Here is a 13653-nt window from a genome sequence, read left to right as displayed (position 1 = left end):
TGTTATGGGGGGGGGGGGGTCTTGTGTCCCCCCCTGGGGCTTATTTTTGTATCTGCCACTAAAGTTGATTTTACCAGAAAGAGGAGAATTTGTGGGGGGGGGGGGGGCAAGGATGGGGGGGGGGGTTTGTACCCCCATTGCACCCCCATTGTGTCCCTGTTGCATCCCATTTCATCCCCATTGCACCCCATTGCATCCCATTGCACCCCATTTCACCCCCATTGCATCCAAATTGCACCCCCATTACAGCCCCATTTCAACCCCATTGCATCCCCATTGCCACCCCCATTGCACCCCATTGCAGCCCCATTGCCACCCCCATTGCACCCCATTGCAGCCCCATTGCACCCCCATTGCATCCCCATTGCTCTCCCATTGCATCCCATTGCACCCCAATGGCACCCCCATTGCATCCCGTTGCATCCCATTGCGTCCCCATTGCATGCCCATTGCGTTCCTGTTGCATCCCATTGCACCCCCATTGCATCCCCATTGCACCCCCACTGTATCCCCATTACATCCCATTGCACCCCCATTGCATCCCCATTACATCCCATTGCACCCCCACTGCATTCCATTGCATCCCATTGCATCCCATTGCACCCCCATTGCATCCCATTGCGTCCCTATTGCACCCCCATTGCATCCCATTGCACCCCGATTGCATCCCCATTGCACCCCCATTGTATCCCATTGCATCCAATTGCACCCCCATTGCATCCCCATTGCACCCCCATTGCATCCCCATTGCACCCCCCTTGCATCCCATTGCACCCCGCTTGCATCCCATTGCACCCCCATTGCACCCCCATTGCATCCCCATTGCATCCCATTGCACCCCCATTGCATCCCATTGCATCCCATTGCACCCCCATTGCATCCCCATTGCACCCCCATTGCATCCCCATTGCATCCCATTGCACCCCATTGCACCCCCATTGCACCCCCATTGCACCCGCATTGCATCCCATTGCACCCCCATTGCACCCCATTGCATCCCATTGCACCCCCATTGCACCCCATTGCATCCCGTTGCATCCCATTGCGTCCCCATTGCATCCCCATTGTGTTCCTGTTGCATCCCATTGCACCCCCATTGCATCCCCATTGCATCCCCATTGCACCCCCATTGCACTCCCATTGCACCCCCATTGCATCCCATTGCACCCCCCATTGCATCCCATTGCACCCCCATTGCAACCCCATTGCATTCCATTGCATCCCTGTTGCGTCCCCATTGCACCCCCATTGCATCCCATTGCACTCCCATTGCGTCCTCACTATGGGGGGGTTGGGGCTGGGGGGGGGCACACAACACCCAATGGAAGACACCCAGTAGGACACCCCCCCCCCCCCCGATGATGGGAAGGGCTTAATGGGTCCTAATGGGGTCCTAAAGAGATCCTAATGGGATCTTAAAGGGGATCCTAATGGGATATTAATGGGGTTGTAGTGGGATCCTAATGGGATGCTCATGGGATATTAATCCAGTGCTAATGGACTCTTAATAGGATTTTCATGGGATCTTCATAGGATGAGGGGTGAATGGGGACCCAGTGCCAGTTACTGGGGTGAATGAGGACCCAGTGCCCGTTACTGGGGTGAATGGGCCCCAGTGCCAGTTACTGGGGTGAATGGGACCCAGTGCCAGTTACTGGGGTGAATGGGATCCCAGTGCCACTTACTGGGGTGAATGGGGTCCCAGTGCCACTTACTGGGGTGAATGGGGACCCAGTGCCACTTAATGGGGTGAATGAGACCCAGTGCCACTTACTGGGGTGAACGGGGCCCCAGTGGCAGTTACTGGGGTGAATGGGACCCAGTGCCACTTAATGGGGTGAATGGGACCCAGTGCCAGTTACTGGGGTGAACGGGACCCAGTGGCAGTTACTGGGGTGAATGGGCCCCAGTGGCACTGACTGGGGTGAATGGGGCCCAGTGCCAGTTACTGGGGTGAATGGGACCCAGTGACATGGACATGGGTGAGCCCTGGCCCCAGTCCCTGCTCCTGGCACTGGGGACCCCAGTGCTGGGATGTGTGAGAGGCCCAAAGGGAACTGGAATGGGAGCTGGGATGGGAACTGGGATGGGTGCTGGGAACTGGGATGGGAACTGGGATGGGTGCTGGGAACTGGGATGGGGGATGGGAGCTGGGATGGGTGCAGCCTGGAAGCTTGTGAGGTTCTAAGGGAAGATCCCAAGCCTGGAAGTGGGATGCTCCAGTGGGATACAGGGATGAGTGGGATGGGGATGCAGGGATGCAGGGGGATGCTCCAGTGGGATACAGGGATGAGTGGGATGCTCCAGTGGGATGCAGGGATGAGTGGGATGGTCCAGAGGGATCCAGGGATGAATGGGATGCTCCAGCTGGATGCAGGGATGAGTGGGATGCTGCAGTGGGATACAGGGATGAGTGGGATGGTCCAGTGGGATGCATGGATTAGTGGGATGCTCCGGTGGGATGCAGGGATGAACAGAACCATGGGAGCTTGGGTTCCCCATCACTTGGCTGTGGAGCCTTGAGCAGGGGTTGGAGCCATGGGACAGGTGATGGGTTCCCAGCGGAACTGGGACGTTGGGGTTGGGATAGGGAAGTGTGGGTGAGGGGCACTGGGATGGGGCTTGGAGCTCCTGATCCAATGGGAGCTCTGCCCCTCCCCCCTCGTGCCATGGGTTAATGGGGGGGCAAGGACCGGACGTGATGCCCCTCAAGGGCTTTCCCAGCCTGGTTGATTCCATGGGTCCCATCCCCCCCATCCCCATCCCTCATCCCTTCCCCCTCATCCCCATCCCTCCCTCCATCCCCCTCATGGGGATGAGGATGGGTCACCATGGCAGCACTGGAAGGGACCGGCACTGGCACCCTATGGAGGAGAAGGGGAGAGGATGGGGATGAGGATGGGTCACCATGGCAACACTGGTAGGGACCACCATGGCACCCTATGGAGAAGGGGAGAGGATGAGGATGGGGATGAGGATGGCGATGGGTCGCCATGGCAACCCCCAAGGGGACCGCCCCTGTCACCCTATGGGGATGGAAGGGATGTGCAGAGGGACCTTCAGCATGGACTGGGGCTATAGGATGAGGGGTGATGGGTTCACCTGGAACAGGGATGTTGGGGTTGGAGACAGAAGCTGTTCCCTATGAGGGCACTGGGACACTGGGATGGGTTGGATGGAGAAGGATGGATGGGGTTGGAGCCACCTGATCCAATGGAAGTCATCCCTGCCCCTTGCTTAGATCTGATGCTTTAAGCTCCTTCCCAACCCAACCCATCCATGAATCCAGGCTCATGACACCGTTTAGTGCTGGAATCTCAATGCTCTTCAGGCTCCATCCTCTGTGGTCCTTGTGCAGGTCAGGACTGGGGGGAGAAGGGATGGATTTGGGGTAATGGGGGCATCAACACCCCCATGGCCTGAGCTGCATCCTCCCCATAAGGAGGACATGGGGGGACAAGGGGTGATGGGCTCCAAGTGAGCCAGGGATGCTGGAGAGCAGGAAGTGGGACACTGGGATGGGTTGGATGAAGGTTGGGATGCTCCATCCCCAGTTGGGGCTGAGCTTCACCCTCCCTCCCATCCCATTCCATGAATCCATGACCCAGCATTCCAAGGCCAACGGGGCCATCAGGCCTCCCTCATCCCATCCACTGATGACAATGGGATACCCGGAGCATCCAGGGATGCAGGAGAGCATCTCGTGGTACCCACACTGCACCGGATGCTCCAGCACCAAGGTGATGCTGAGGCCATTGGAGGTGTTGGTGTCATCCTCATGGATCACATCCGGATCCGGAGCTCCTGGGTCTGGGAATTGGCTCAAGCCAGATCCATGATTCCAACCATTGGGAACCAGTCCCTGGTGAAGCTGGGAGGGAAGAGCAGGGATTGGAGCTGTAGGGTCTGAATGGGAACTGCAGGATGCTCTGAATCCCTATGGGATGCTCTGCTTGTGGGGTGCTCTGAATCCTTATGGGATGCTCTGAAGCCCTATGGGATGCTCTGTTTGTGGGATGCTCTGAATCCCTATGGGATGCTCTGAATCCCTATGGGATGCTCTGCTTGTGGGGTGCTCTGAATCCTTATGGGATGCTCTGAAGCCCTGTGGGATGCTCTGTTTGTGGGATGCTCTGAATCCCTATGGGATGCTCTGAATCCCTATGGGATGCTCTGCTTGTGGGGTGCTCTGGATCCCTATGGGATGCTCTGTTTGTGGGGTGCATCCAACCATGGAGCACCCCACAAACCCCGTTCCTTCTGCCCCAATCCCTTCCTTTCCCCACCCCCCCAAACCCCATGGATTTGGCACCATTGGAACTCCCAACCCCCTCCCATATTGGCTGTACCCACAGCCTGGCCCCATTCCACCTCTTCTCTATGGGGCCGCAGCCGTGTCCTTGGATCCAGGCCTGGGCAGAGGCTCCGGGGCCGGATCCGCTCCAGGCTCTGGGATTTAAGGTCGATCCCTCTGTGCCCATCAAACCTGGATCCCAGGGGCAGGTTTGGGATCCCATAGGATGAATCCTCACCAGGACCCTGCTCCATGGGTGCTGCTTCTGCCCCACATCCTTGGGGTCCCTCAGGCACCTTCCTGGTCCTTGGGGGGGGCTCCCATGTGTCTGTTTGGGTGCCCCCCATCTGCTTCCATTGCCCTTTGGGGTCCCCCCATCCACCTTTGGGGTCCCCCCATCCACCTTTGGGTCCCCCCCATCTGCTTCCATTGCCCTTTGGGGTCCCCCCATCCACCTTTGGGTGCCCCCCATCCATCTATGGGTCTCCTCCTTCTGCTTCCATTGTCCTTTGGGTGCCCCCCATCCACTTTTGGGTCCCCTCCATCTGTTTCTATTGCCCATTGGGGTCCCCCCATCCACTTTTGGGTGCCCCCCTTCTGCTTCCATTGTCCTTTGGGGTCCCCCATCCATCTTTGGGTCCCCCCCATCTGCTTCCATTGCCCATTGGGTTCCCCCTCAGGTCCCTTTGTGTGCCCCCCCCTTGTTTCCATGCTCCTTTGGGTCCCCCCATCCATCTTTGAGGCACCCCCTGCTCTTCCCTTCCCCTTTGGAATCACCCCATTGGGTGCCCGTCCCCCCCTTTGTGCCCCCATTCATCCTCTCCATACCCCTTCCATACCCCCCCCCAGTCCCTTTGGGATGGATCCCATAAGGACCCCATAGGATCTCCTCCTCCTTAAGCTCTCCTGGCTCTGTGCCCCCCTCCTGACCGGCACCCGCAGCTGCCATGGAGGAGAAGTGAGTGTGCCATGGACGGGGGGTCCCATTGCTGCTGCCCCCCCCCCTAAACCCCATTATCCCATAGGGTACCCCCAGTGGAAGCCTATGAGGGTCCCATTGCTGCTACCCCCCCCCTAACCCCATTATCCCATAGGGTACCCCCAGTGGAAGCCTATGAGGGTCCCATTGCTGCTACCCCCCCCTAAACCCCATTATCCCATAGGGTACCCCCAGTGGAAGCCTATGAGGGTCCCATTGCTGCTACCCCCCCCTAAACCCCATTATCCCATAGGGTACCCCCAGTGGAAGCCTATGAGGGTCCCATTGCTGCTACCCCCCCCCTAAACCCCATTATCCCATAGGGTACCCCCAGTGGAAGCCTACGAGGCCGCCATGGTGCTGAGCGGGGTGGGGGATGCTCTGGGATACCGGGGGGGGCGCTGGGAATACTGCCGGAGCGGGGAGCAGATCCATGCGGAGCTGCAGGACATGGGGGGGCTCGAGGCCATCGTCCTGGAGCCCCCAGAGTGGCCTGTGAGCGATGACACCATCCTGCAGCTGGCCACGGCTGAGGGGCTGGCCACCGGTATGGGGCAGGGGCAATGAGGAGGGGGGGGAAGGGATGGGGGGTGAGGGATGGGGGTGAGGGATGGGGTCACAAGGGATGGGTCACAAGGGATGGGGTCCACATGGGATGGGGTCCACAAGGGGATGGGGGGCAATGGGGATGGGGTCCATAAGGGATGGGGTCCACAAGGAATGGGGTCAGAAGGGATGGGGTCACAAGGGGATGGGGTTCACAAGGTGATGGGGTCACAAGGGATGGGGTCCTAAAGGGATGGGGTCACAAGGGATGGGGTCACAAGGGGATGGGGTCCTAAGGGGATGGGGTCGCAAGGGGATGGGGGGTGAGGGATGGGGTCCAAGGGATGGGGTCCAAGGGATAGGATCCCAAGGGATGGGGCTCCCATTGTACCCCAGCCCCCCCCCAGTGTTCTGGGATGGGGTTGGAGCATCCCTGTTGTAATGAGTGGGTGCTGGGGGGGGTGAGCTCAGAGACCCCTGTTCTATGCCTTGGGCTCTATGGGGGTGTCCAGGAGCGGTGCTGGGGGTCCCCATTATACCCATGGGGGTCTATGGGGGATGCTCCCATGCTCCATGGGTGTCTATGGGGGATGCTCCATGGGGGTCTATGGGGGATACTCCCATGCTCCATGGGGTCTATGGGGGATGCTCCCATTGTCCATGGGGGTCTATGGGGGATGCTCCCATGCTCCATAGGGGGTCTATGGGGGATGCTCCCATTGTCCATGGGGGTCTATGGGGATGCTCCCATTGTCCATGGGCGTCTATGGGGGATGCTCCCATGCTCCATGGGGGGTCTATGGGGGGATACTCCCATTGTCCATGGGGGGTCTATGGGGGGATGCTCCCGTGCTCCATGGGGGTCTATGGGGGATGCTCCCATTGTCCATGGGGGGTCTATGGGGGATGCTCCCATTATACCCATGGGGGTCTATGGGGGATGCTCCCATTGTCCATGGGGGTCTATGGGGGATGCTCCCATTATACCCATGGGGGTCTATGGGGGATGCTCCCATTGTCCATGGGGGGTCTATGGGGGATGCTCCTGTGCTCCATGGGGGTCTATGGGGGATGCTCCCATTGTCCATGGGGGTCTATGGGGGATGCTCCCATTGTCCATGGGGAGTCTATGGGGGATGCTCCCATGCTCCATGGGGGTCTATGGGGGATGCTCCCATTGTCCATGGGGAGTCTATGGGGGATGCTCCCATGCTCCATGGGGGTCTATGGGGGATGCTCCATGGGGGTCCATGGGGGGGTCCTCACTCCCACCCCAGGGCTGGAGGGGGAGGAGCTGCTGCAGGAGCTCGCCAGGCGCTATGTGGATGCCATGGGGGACATGGAGGGGCGCAAACCGGGACCCACGAGCATCCTAGGTGAGGGGGGGGCAATGGGGGGGTTTGGGGGGGCATAAAGGGGTCGGGGGGAGGGCCCGGGGGGGTTCATGGGGGGTTCATGGGGGGGGCATGGGGATGTCATGAGGGGGTTATGGGGGTTCAAGGGGGGTCATGGGGATGTCATGGGGGGGCCATGGGGGGGTCGGTGGGGTCATGGGGGGACCATGGGGATGTCATGGGGGGGTCATTGGGGGGGCTGGGGGGGGGAATAAGGGGTCGGGGGGGCCGGGGGGCTTCATGTGGGGGTCATGGAGGGGTTGGGGGGGTCATGGGGGGGTCATGGGGATGGCATGGGGGGGTCACGGGGGGGTCACGGGGAGGTCATGGAGGGGGTCGGGGGGGTCATGGAGGGGTCATGGGGAGATCATGGGAGGTCATGGAGGGGTCATGGGGGGATCATAGAGGGGTCATGGAGGGGTCATAGGGGGTCTCACCCTCTGCCCCCCCAGGTACGTCCCAGCTGCGCCCAGGGGTCCCCGGTGGTTACCGGATCCCATTCAACCCAACGGGCACCGGGTGTGGAGCTGCCATGAGGAGCCTCTCGATAGGGCTGAGGTGGGGGGGGGGGGGGGGAGAGCATGGGGGGGGATGGGGATTGGATGGGGACAGGGATGGGAATAGGGATGGGAATAGGGATGGGGACAGGGATGGGAACAGGGATAGGGATGGGGACGGGAACAGGGATGGGGTCAGGGATGGGGTCAGGGATGGGGTCAGGGATGGGGTCAGGGATGGGGACAGGGATGGGAACAGGGATGGGAACAGGGATGGGGAAAGGGATGGGAACAGGGATGGGAACAGGGATGGGAACAGGGATGGGGACAGGGATGGGGTCAGGGATGGGGACAGGGATGGGAACAGGGATGGGAACAGGGATGGGAACAGGGATGGGAACAGGGATGGGAACAGGGATGGGGACAGGGATGGGGTCAGGGATGGGGACAGGGATGGGAACAGGGATTGGATGGGGTCAGGATGGGGTCAGTGATGGGGTCAGGGATGGGGTCAGGGATGCTCCAGCTCCATCCCTGCCCCCCCCCCCCCGTTCAGGTACCCCCGTCCCCAGGACCTCCCAACACTGCTCGCAGTGAGCATCGAGAGTGGGCGCATGACCCATCACCACCCGACCGGTGGGTACCACTGACCCCCCCCCACCTATGGGTACCACTGACCCCCCCCCCCATCACCACCGGTGGGTACCACTGACCCCCCCCATCACCACCGGTGGGTACCACTGACCCCCCCCATCACCACCGGTGGGTACCACTGACCCCCCCCCCCACCCCCCCCAACCCCCCCCACCGTTGGGTACCACTGACCCCCCCCCCACCGGTGGGTACCATTGACCCCCCCATCACCACCAGTGGGTACCACTGACCCCCCCCCCCCCATCACCACCCGACCGGTGGGTACCACTGACCCCCCCCCCCCCCCCATCACCACCGGTGGGTATCACTGACCCCCCCCCACTGGTGGGTACCACTGACCCCCCCCCCCCATCACCACCGATGGGTATCACTGACCCCCCCCCCCCCCCCCCCCCATCACCACCGATGGGTACCACTGACCCCCCCCCCCCCCCATCACCACCGGTGGTTACCACTGACCCCCCCCCATCACCACCAGTGGGTACCACTGACCCCCCCCCCATCACCCCCCCCCCCCATCACCACCAGTGGGTACCACTGACCCCCCCCATCACCTTCCCCCCCCCCATTACCACCAGTGGGTACCACTGACCCCCCCCATCACCTTCCCCCCCCCCATCACCACCGGTGGGTACCACTGACCCCCCCCCCCCATCTCCCCCCCATCACCACCGATGGGTACCACTGACCCCCCCCCCCCCCCATAACCACCGGTGGGTACCACTGACCCCCCCCATCACCTTCCCCCCCCCCATTACCACCAGTGGGTACCACTGACCCCCCCCCATCACCACCGGTGGGTACCACTGACCCCCCCCCCCATCACCCCCCCCCCATCACCCCCCCACCTATGGGGGGGTCCCCCATCCCCGCCCCCCCTGACCCCCCCCCCAGGGTACCTGGGGGCCGTGGCCGTGGCTCTGTTCGCAGCATTGGGGGTGCGGGGGGAGCCCCCCGAGCGGTGGGGGGCGGAGCTGCTGCGGGTCCTGCCCCTGGCCTGGGACTACGTGGAGAGCACAGGGGAGGCCGTGGAGGAGAACAGGGCGGAATGGGGGTTCTTTGGGGAGGTGTGGGGCAGGTGAGCGGGGGGGGGGGGGGGGGGGCGGGGGGAGTTGGGGGGGGATGTGGGGGGATATGGGGGGATATTGGGGGGGGATATGGAGGAATGTGGGGGGATATCGGGTGGATATGGGGTGATATAGGAGGGATATGGGGTGGATATGGGTTGCATATAGGTGGATATGAGTTGGATATGGGTGGATATGGGGTGGATATGGGTTGGATATGGGTTGGATATGGGGTGGATATGGGTTGGATATGGGTTGGATATGGGGTGGATATGGGGGGGATATGAGGTGGATATGGGGGGATATTGGGTGGATATGGGGGGATATGGGGTGGATATGGGGGGATATAGAAGGGATATGGGGTGGATATGGGTGGATATGGGTTGGATATGGGTGGATATGGGGTGGATGGGTGGATATGGGGTGGATATGGGTGGATATGGGGTGGATATGGGGAGGATATAGGGCAATGTGGGGGGATATGGGCAGGATATGGGGGGACGAGGGGGGGATGTGCAGGGATATGGGGGGGATATGGGGGATGTGGGGGGGATATGGGGTGGATATGAAGAGGATATGGGGGGATGTGGGGGGATATAGGGGGGATATGGGGTGGATATGTGGGGAATATAGGGCAATGTGGGGGGATACGGGCAGGATATGGGGGGATGTGGGGGGGATGTGCAGGGATATGGGGGGGATATGGGGGATGTGGGGGGGATATGGGGTGGATATGGGGGGATATGGGGGGATATGGGGGGGATATGGGGTGGATATGGGGATATGGGTTGGATATGGGGTGGATATGGGGTGGATATGGGTTGGATATGGGGTGGATATGGGTTGGATATGGGGGGTATGGGGGGGTTATGGGGGGATGTGGCAGATGTGAAGGGTATGTGGGAATATGGGAGGGATATGGGGGGATATAGGGGGTGTGGGGGGATGTTGGGGGGATGTGGGGGGATATGGGGGGATATGGGGGAGATATAGGGGGATATGGGGTGGATATGGGGGGATATAGGTTGGATATGGGTTGGATATGGGGGGATATTGGGGGATATGGGGTGGATATGGGGGGATATGGGGGGATATAGGTGGGATGTGGGTTGGATATGGGGTGGATGTGGGGTGGATGTGGGGTGGATATGGGGTGGATATGGGGTGGATATGTGTGGATATGGGTGGATATGGGGGGATATGGGTTGGATATGGGTTGGATATGGGTGGATATGGGTGCATATGGGGTGGATATGGGTTGAATATGGGGTGGATATGGGTTGGATATGGGTGGATGTGGGTGTATATGGGGTGGATGTGGGGGGGGGCGCTGGTGTCCCCCTGCCCCTGCTGCCCCCCAGTGCCCCCATGACCCCAATGACCTCCCCTGTCCCGTGACCCCAGTGCCCCCATGGCCCCATTGTCCCCCGTGTCCCCCGTGTCCGCTCTCTATGACCCAGTGTTCCCATCCCCCCATGTCCGACATCACTCCAGCACCCCCAAAGACCCCGTTATCCCCATTATTATTCCCATTACCTCATTATTATTCCCATTGCCCCATTAATATCCCCATTATTATTCCTATTATTCTCATTATTACCCCATTATCATCCCTGTTATTACCCCCATTATTATACCCACTATTTTCCCAGTTACCCCCATTATTATCCCAATCATTCCCATTAACCCCATTATTATCCCCATGATCATCCCCGTTATTACCCCAATATATCCCAATTATCTTCATTATTATCTCCATTACATCATTATCATCCCTGTTATTACCCCCATTATTATCCCTATTACCCCATTATTACCCAATTATCCCATTATTCCCCCATTACCCCATTATTACCCTCACTATCCCTGTTATTACCCATTATTACCCCCATTATTCCCCCATTATTACCCCATTATCCCATTATTACCCCCATTGTTATCCCAATTATCCCCATTATTACCCCATTACCCCATTATCCCCCCATTATTACCCCACTATTACCCAATTACCCCATTATCATCCCCATTATTACTCCCATTATAACTCCCGTTATTACCCCCCATTATTATCCCTATTACCCCATTATTACCCCATCATCTAATTATTCTCCCATTATTCCCCCCACTATTCCCGTTGTTACCCCATTATTATCAACCCTATTACCCCATTATTACCCCCATTATGCCCATTATTGCCCCACTATTCCCCCATTAACCCATTATTACCCCATTATCCCCGTTATTACCCCCATTATTACCCAACTATTACCCTATTACCCTCATTATCTCCCCAGTTATTACCCCCATTATTACCCCCATTATCCCCCATTATTACCCCATTATAACCCCGTTATTACCCCCCCCCCCTCCCCCCCCCCCCCAGGTACCTGACCTCCCGCTCTCTGCTCTCTGGCTCCTCCCCCCCCCTCCTCCCCCCGCTGCGTGACGCGCGCTCACGTGACGCGGAGTACGCGCGCTGGGCGCTGGGGGCGTGGCCAGGCCGCAGCGGACACGACGCCCCATTGGTCGCCCTGGACGCGCTGCTGGCGGCGGGCGGGGCCTGGGCCGAGCTCTGCGCACGCGCAGTGCTGCACGGGGGGGACAGCGACAGCACCGGCGCCATCGCGGGGGGGCTGTGGGGGCTGCGCTGGGGGATGGGGGCGGTGCCAGAGGGGTTACGTCACAGCCTGGAGTACGGTGATAGGCTGAGGGCGGCGGGGCGGGGCTTACACAGGGTCACGTGGGGGGAGGGGGGCGGTGCCAAAGGGGTTACGTCACAGCCTGGAGTACGGTGATAGGCTGAGAGCGGCGGGGCGGGGCTTACACAGGGTCACGTGGGGGGATGGGGGCGGTGCCAGCGGGGTTACGTCAGAGCCTGGAGTACGGTGATAGGCTGAGGGCGGCGGGGCGGGGCTTACACAGGGTCACGTGGGGGGATGGGGGCGGGGAGGAGGGGGTTACGTCAGAGCCTGGAGTACGGTGATAGGCTGAGAGTGGTGGGGCGGGGCTTACACAGGGTCACGTGGGGGGAGGGGGGCGGGGAGGAGGGGGTTACGTCAGAGCCTGGAGTACGGTGATAGGCTGAGAGCGGCGGGGCGGGGCTTACACAGGGTCACGTGGGGGGATGGGGGCGGTGCCAAAGGGGTTACGTCACAGCCTGGAGTACGGTGATAGGCTGAGAGCGGCGGGGCGGGGCTTACACAGGGTCACGTGGGGAGAGGGGGGCGGAGCCACGGGGGTTACGTCAGCACCTGGAGTACGGTGATAGGCTGAGGGCGGCGGGGCGGGGCTTACACAGGGTCACGTGGGGGAATGGGGGCGGTGCCAAAGGGGTTATGTCACAGCCTGGAGTACGGTGATAGGCTGAGGGCGGTGGGGCGGGGCTTACACAGGGTCACGTGGGGGGAGGGTGGGGCTGAGGGAGCGCCTGGAGCACGGTGATAGGCTGAGGGCGGTGGGGCGGGGCTTACACAGGGTCACGTGGGGGGGGCATGAGGACAGTGATGGAGGGGGACATGGGGAGCCAGGACATGGGGACAGTGGGATGGGGTCATAGGGACAGGGGGCATGGGGATACCAGGACATGGGGATGGGACAGGGGACATGGGGACAGTGAGATGGGGGCAGTGGGGTGAGGGGCACGGGGACAGGGATAGAGGGGACATAGGGAGAGGAGATGGGGATATGGGGACAGGGAGATGGGGGCATAGGGACATGAGGACACTGGGATGTGGAGGTCACAGAGGACATGGGGGCACTGAGGATATGGGGACGTTATGGGGATATGGGGACAATGGGAGATGGGGGCATAGGGATGTGGGGGTCACTGGGGCCATGGGGACATCGAGGATCCCTGGGGGTCATTCGGGTCTTCCATGGGGCTTTAGGGACCCCAGGAGTGCCCCAGAGCCCCATGGATGTGGCCTCTTCCCCTCCCCCTGCTCTGGTTCTTCCATCCCAATCCTTCCTGTCTCCCAAATCCTCCTTTTCCTGGTCCCATCCCCCCCATTCCCATTGAATCCCATTGGGGACAATTAAAGAGCTCCAGAGTTCTCCTTTGTGGTTGTATTGATCCCATTCCCGATCCTTGGAGCCGGATGGGACCCTTGGAGGTGTGGGGGGAGCAGGGACGGCTGCAAAAGAGATGATCCCGTGAGGACCCCCCATTGATGCTGCTCCTGCCCCTTCCCATTGATCCCAAGCCATCCCAAAACCCTTTCCC

At 60.5% G+C, this 13653-nt stretch overlaps 1 protein-coding gene across 1 annotated transcript; it reads left to right on the top strand.

Annotated features, from left to right (window-relative positions):
• The first annotated feature begins 5591 nt into the window (after positions 1-5591).
• Positions 5592-12226, top strand: LOC117437572 (protein ADP-ribosylarginine hydrolase-like). The gene is made up of 6 exons (XM_034072078.1): positions 5592-5820; positions 7097-7195; positions 7666-7771; positions 8267-8346; positions 9259-9442; positions 11815-12226. Exons 1-6 carry the CDS (start codon positions 5628-5630, stop codon positions 12224-12226), a joined length of 1074 nt encoding a protein of 357 aa, XP_033927969.1. The 5' UTR covers positions 5592-5627.
• The last annotated feature ends 1427 nt before the right edge of the window (positions 12227-13653 follow it).

Source organism: Melopsittacus undulatus, chromosome 23, assembly GCF_012275295.1.
Source record: "Melopsittacus undulatus isolate bMelUnd1 chromosome 23, bMelUnd1.mat.Z, whole genome shotgun sequence".
Taxonomy (NCBI): domain Eukaryota; kingdom Metazoa; phylum Chordata; class Aves; order Psittaciformes; family Psittaculidae; genus Melopsittacus; species Melopsittacus undulatus.
Note: the sequence above shows the minus strand (reverse complement) of the source record. Positions and strands in the feature narration are given on the sequence as shown.

Coding starts and splice junctions, on each gene's coding strand:
- LOC117437572 (XM_034072078.1), top strand. CDS start 5,628: ATGGTGCTGAGCGGGGTGGGGGATGCTCTGGGATACCGGGGGGGGCGC. Junction 7,772..8,266: donor AGCCTCTCGATAGGGCTGAG/GTGGGGGGGGGG, acceptor CCCCCCGTTCAG/GTACCCCCGTCCCCAGGACC. Junction 8,347..9,258: donor GACCCATCACCACCCGACCG/GTGGGTACCACT, acceptor CCCCCCCCCCAG/GGTACCTGGGGGCCGTGGCC.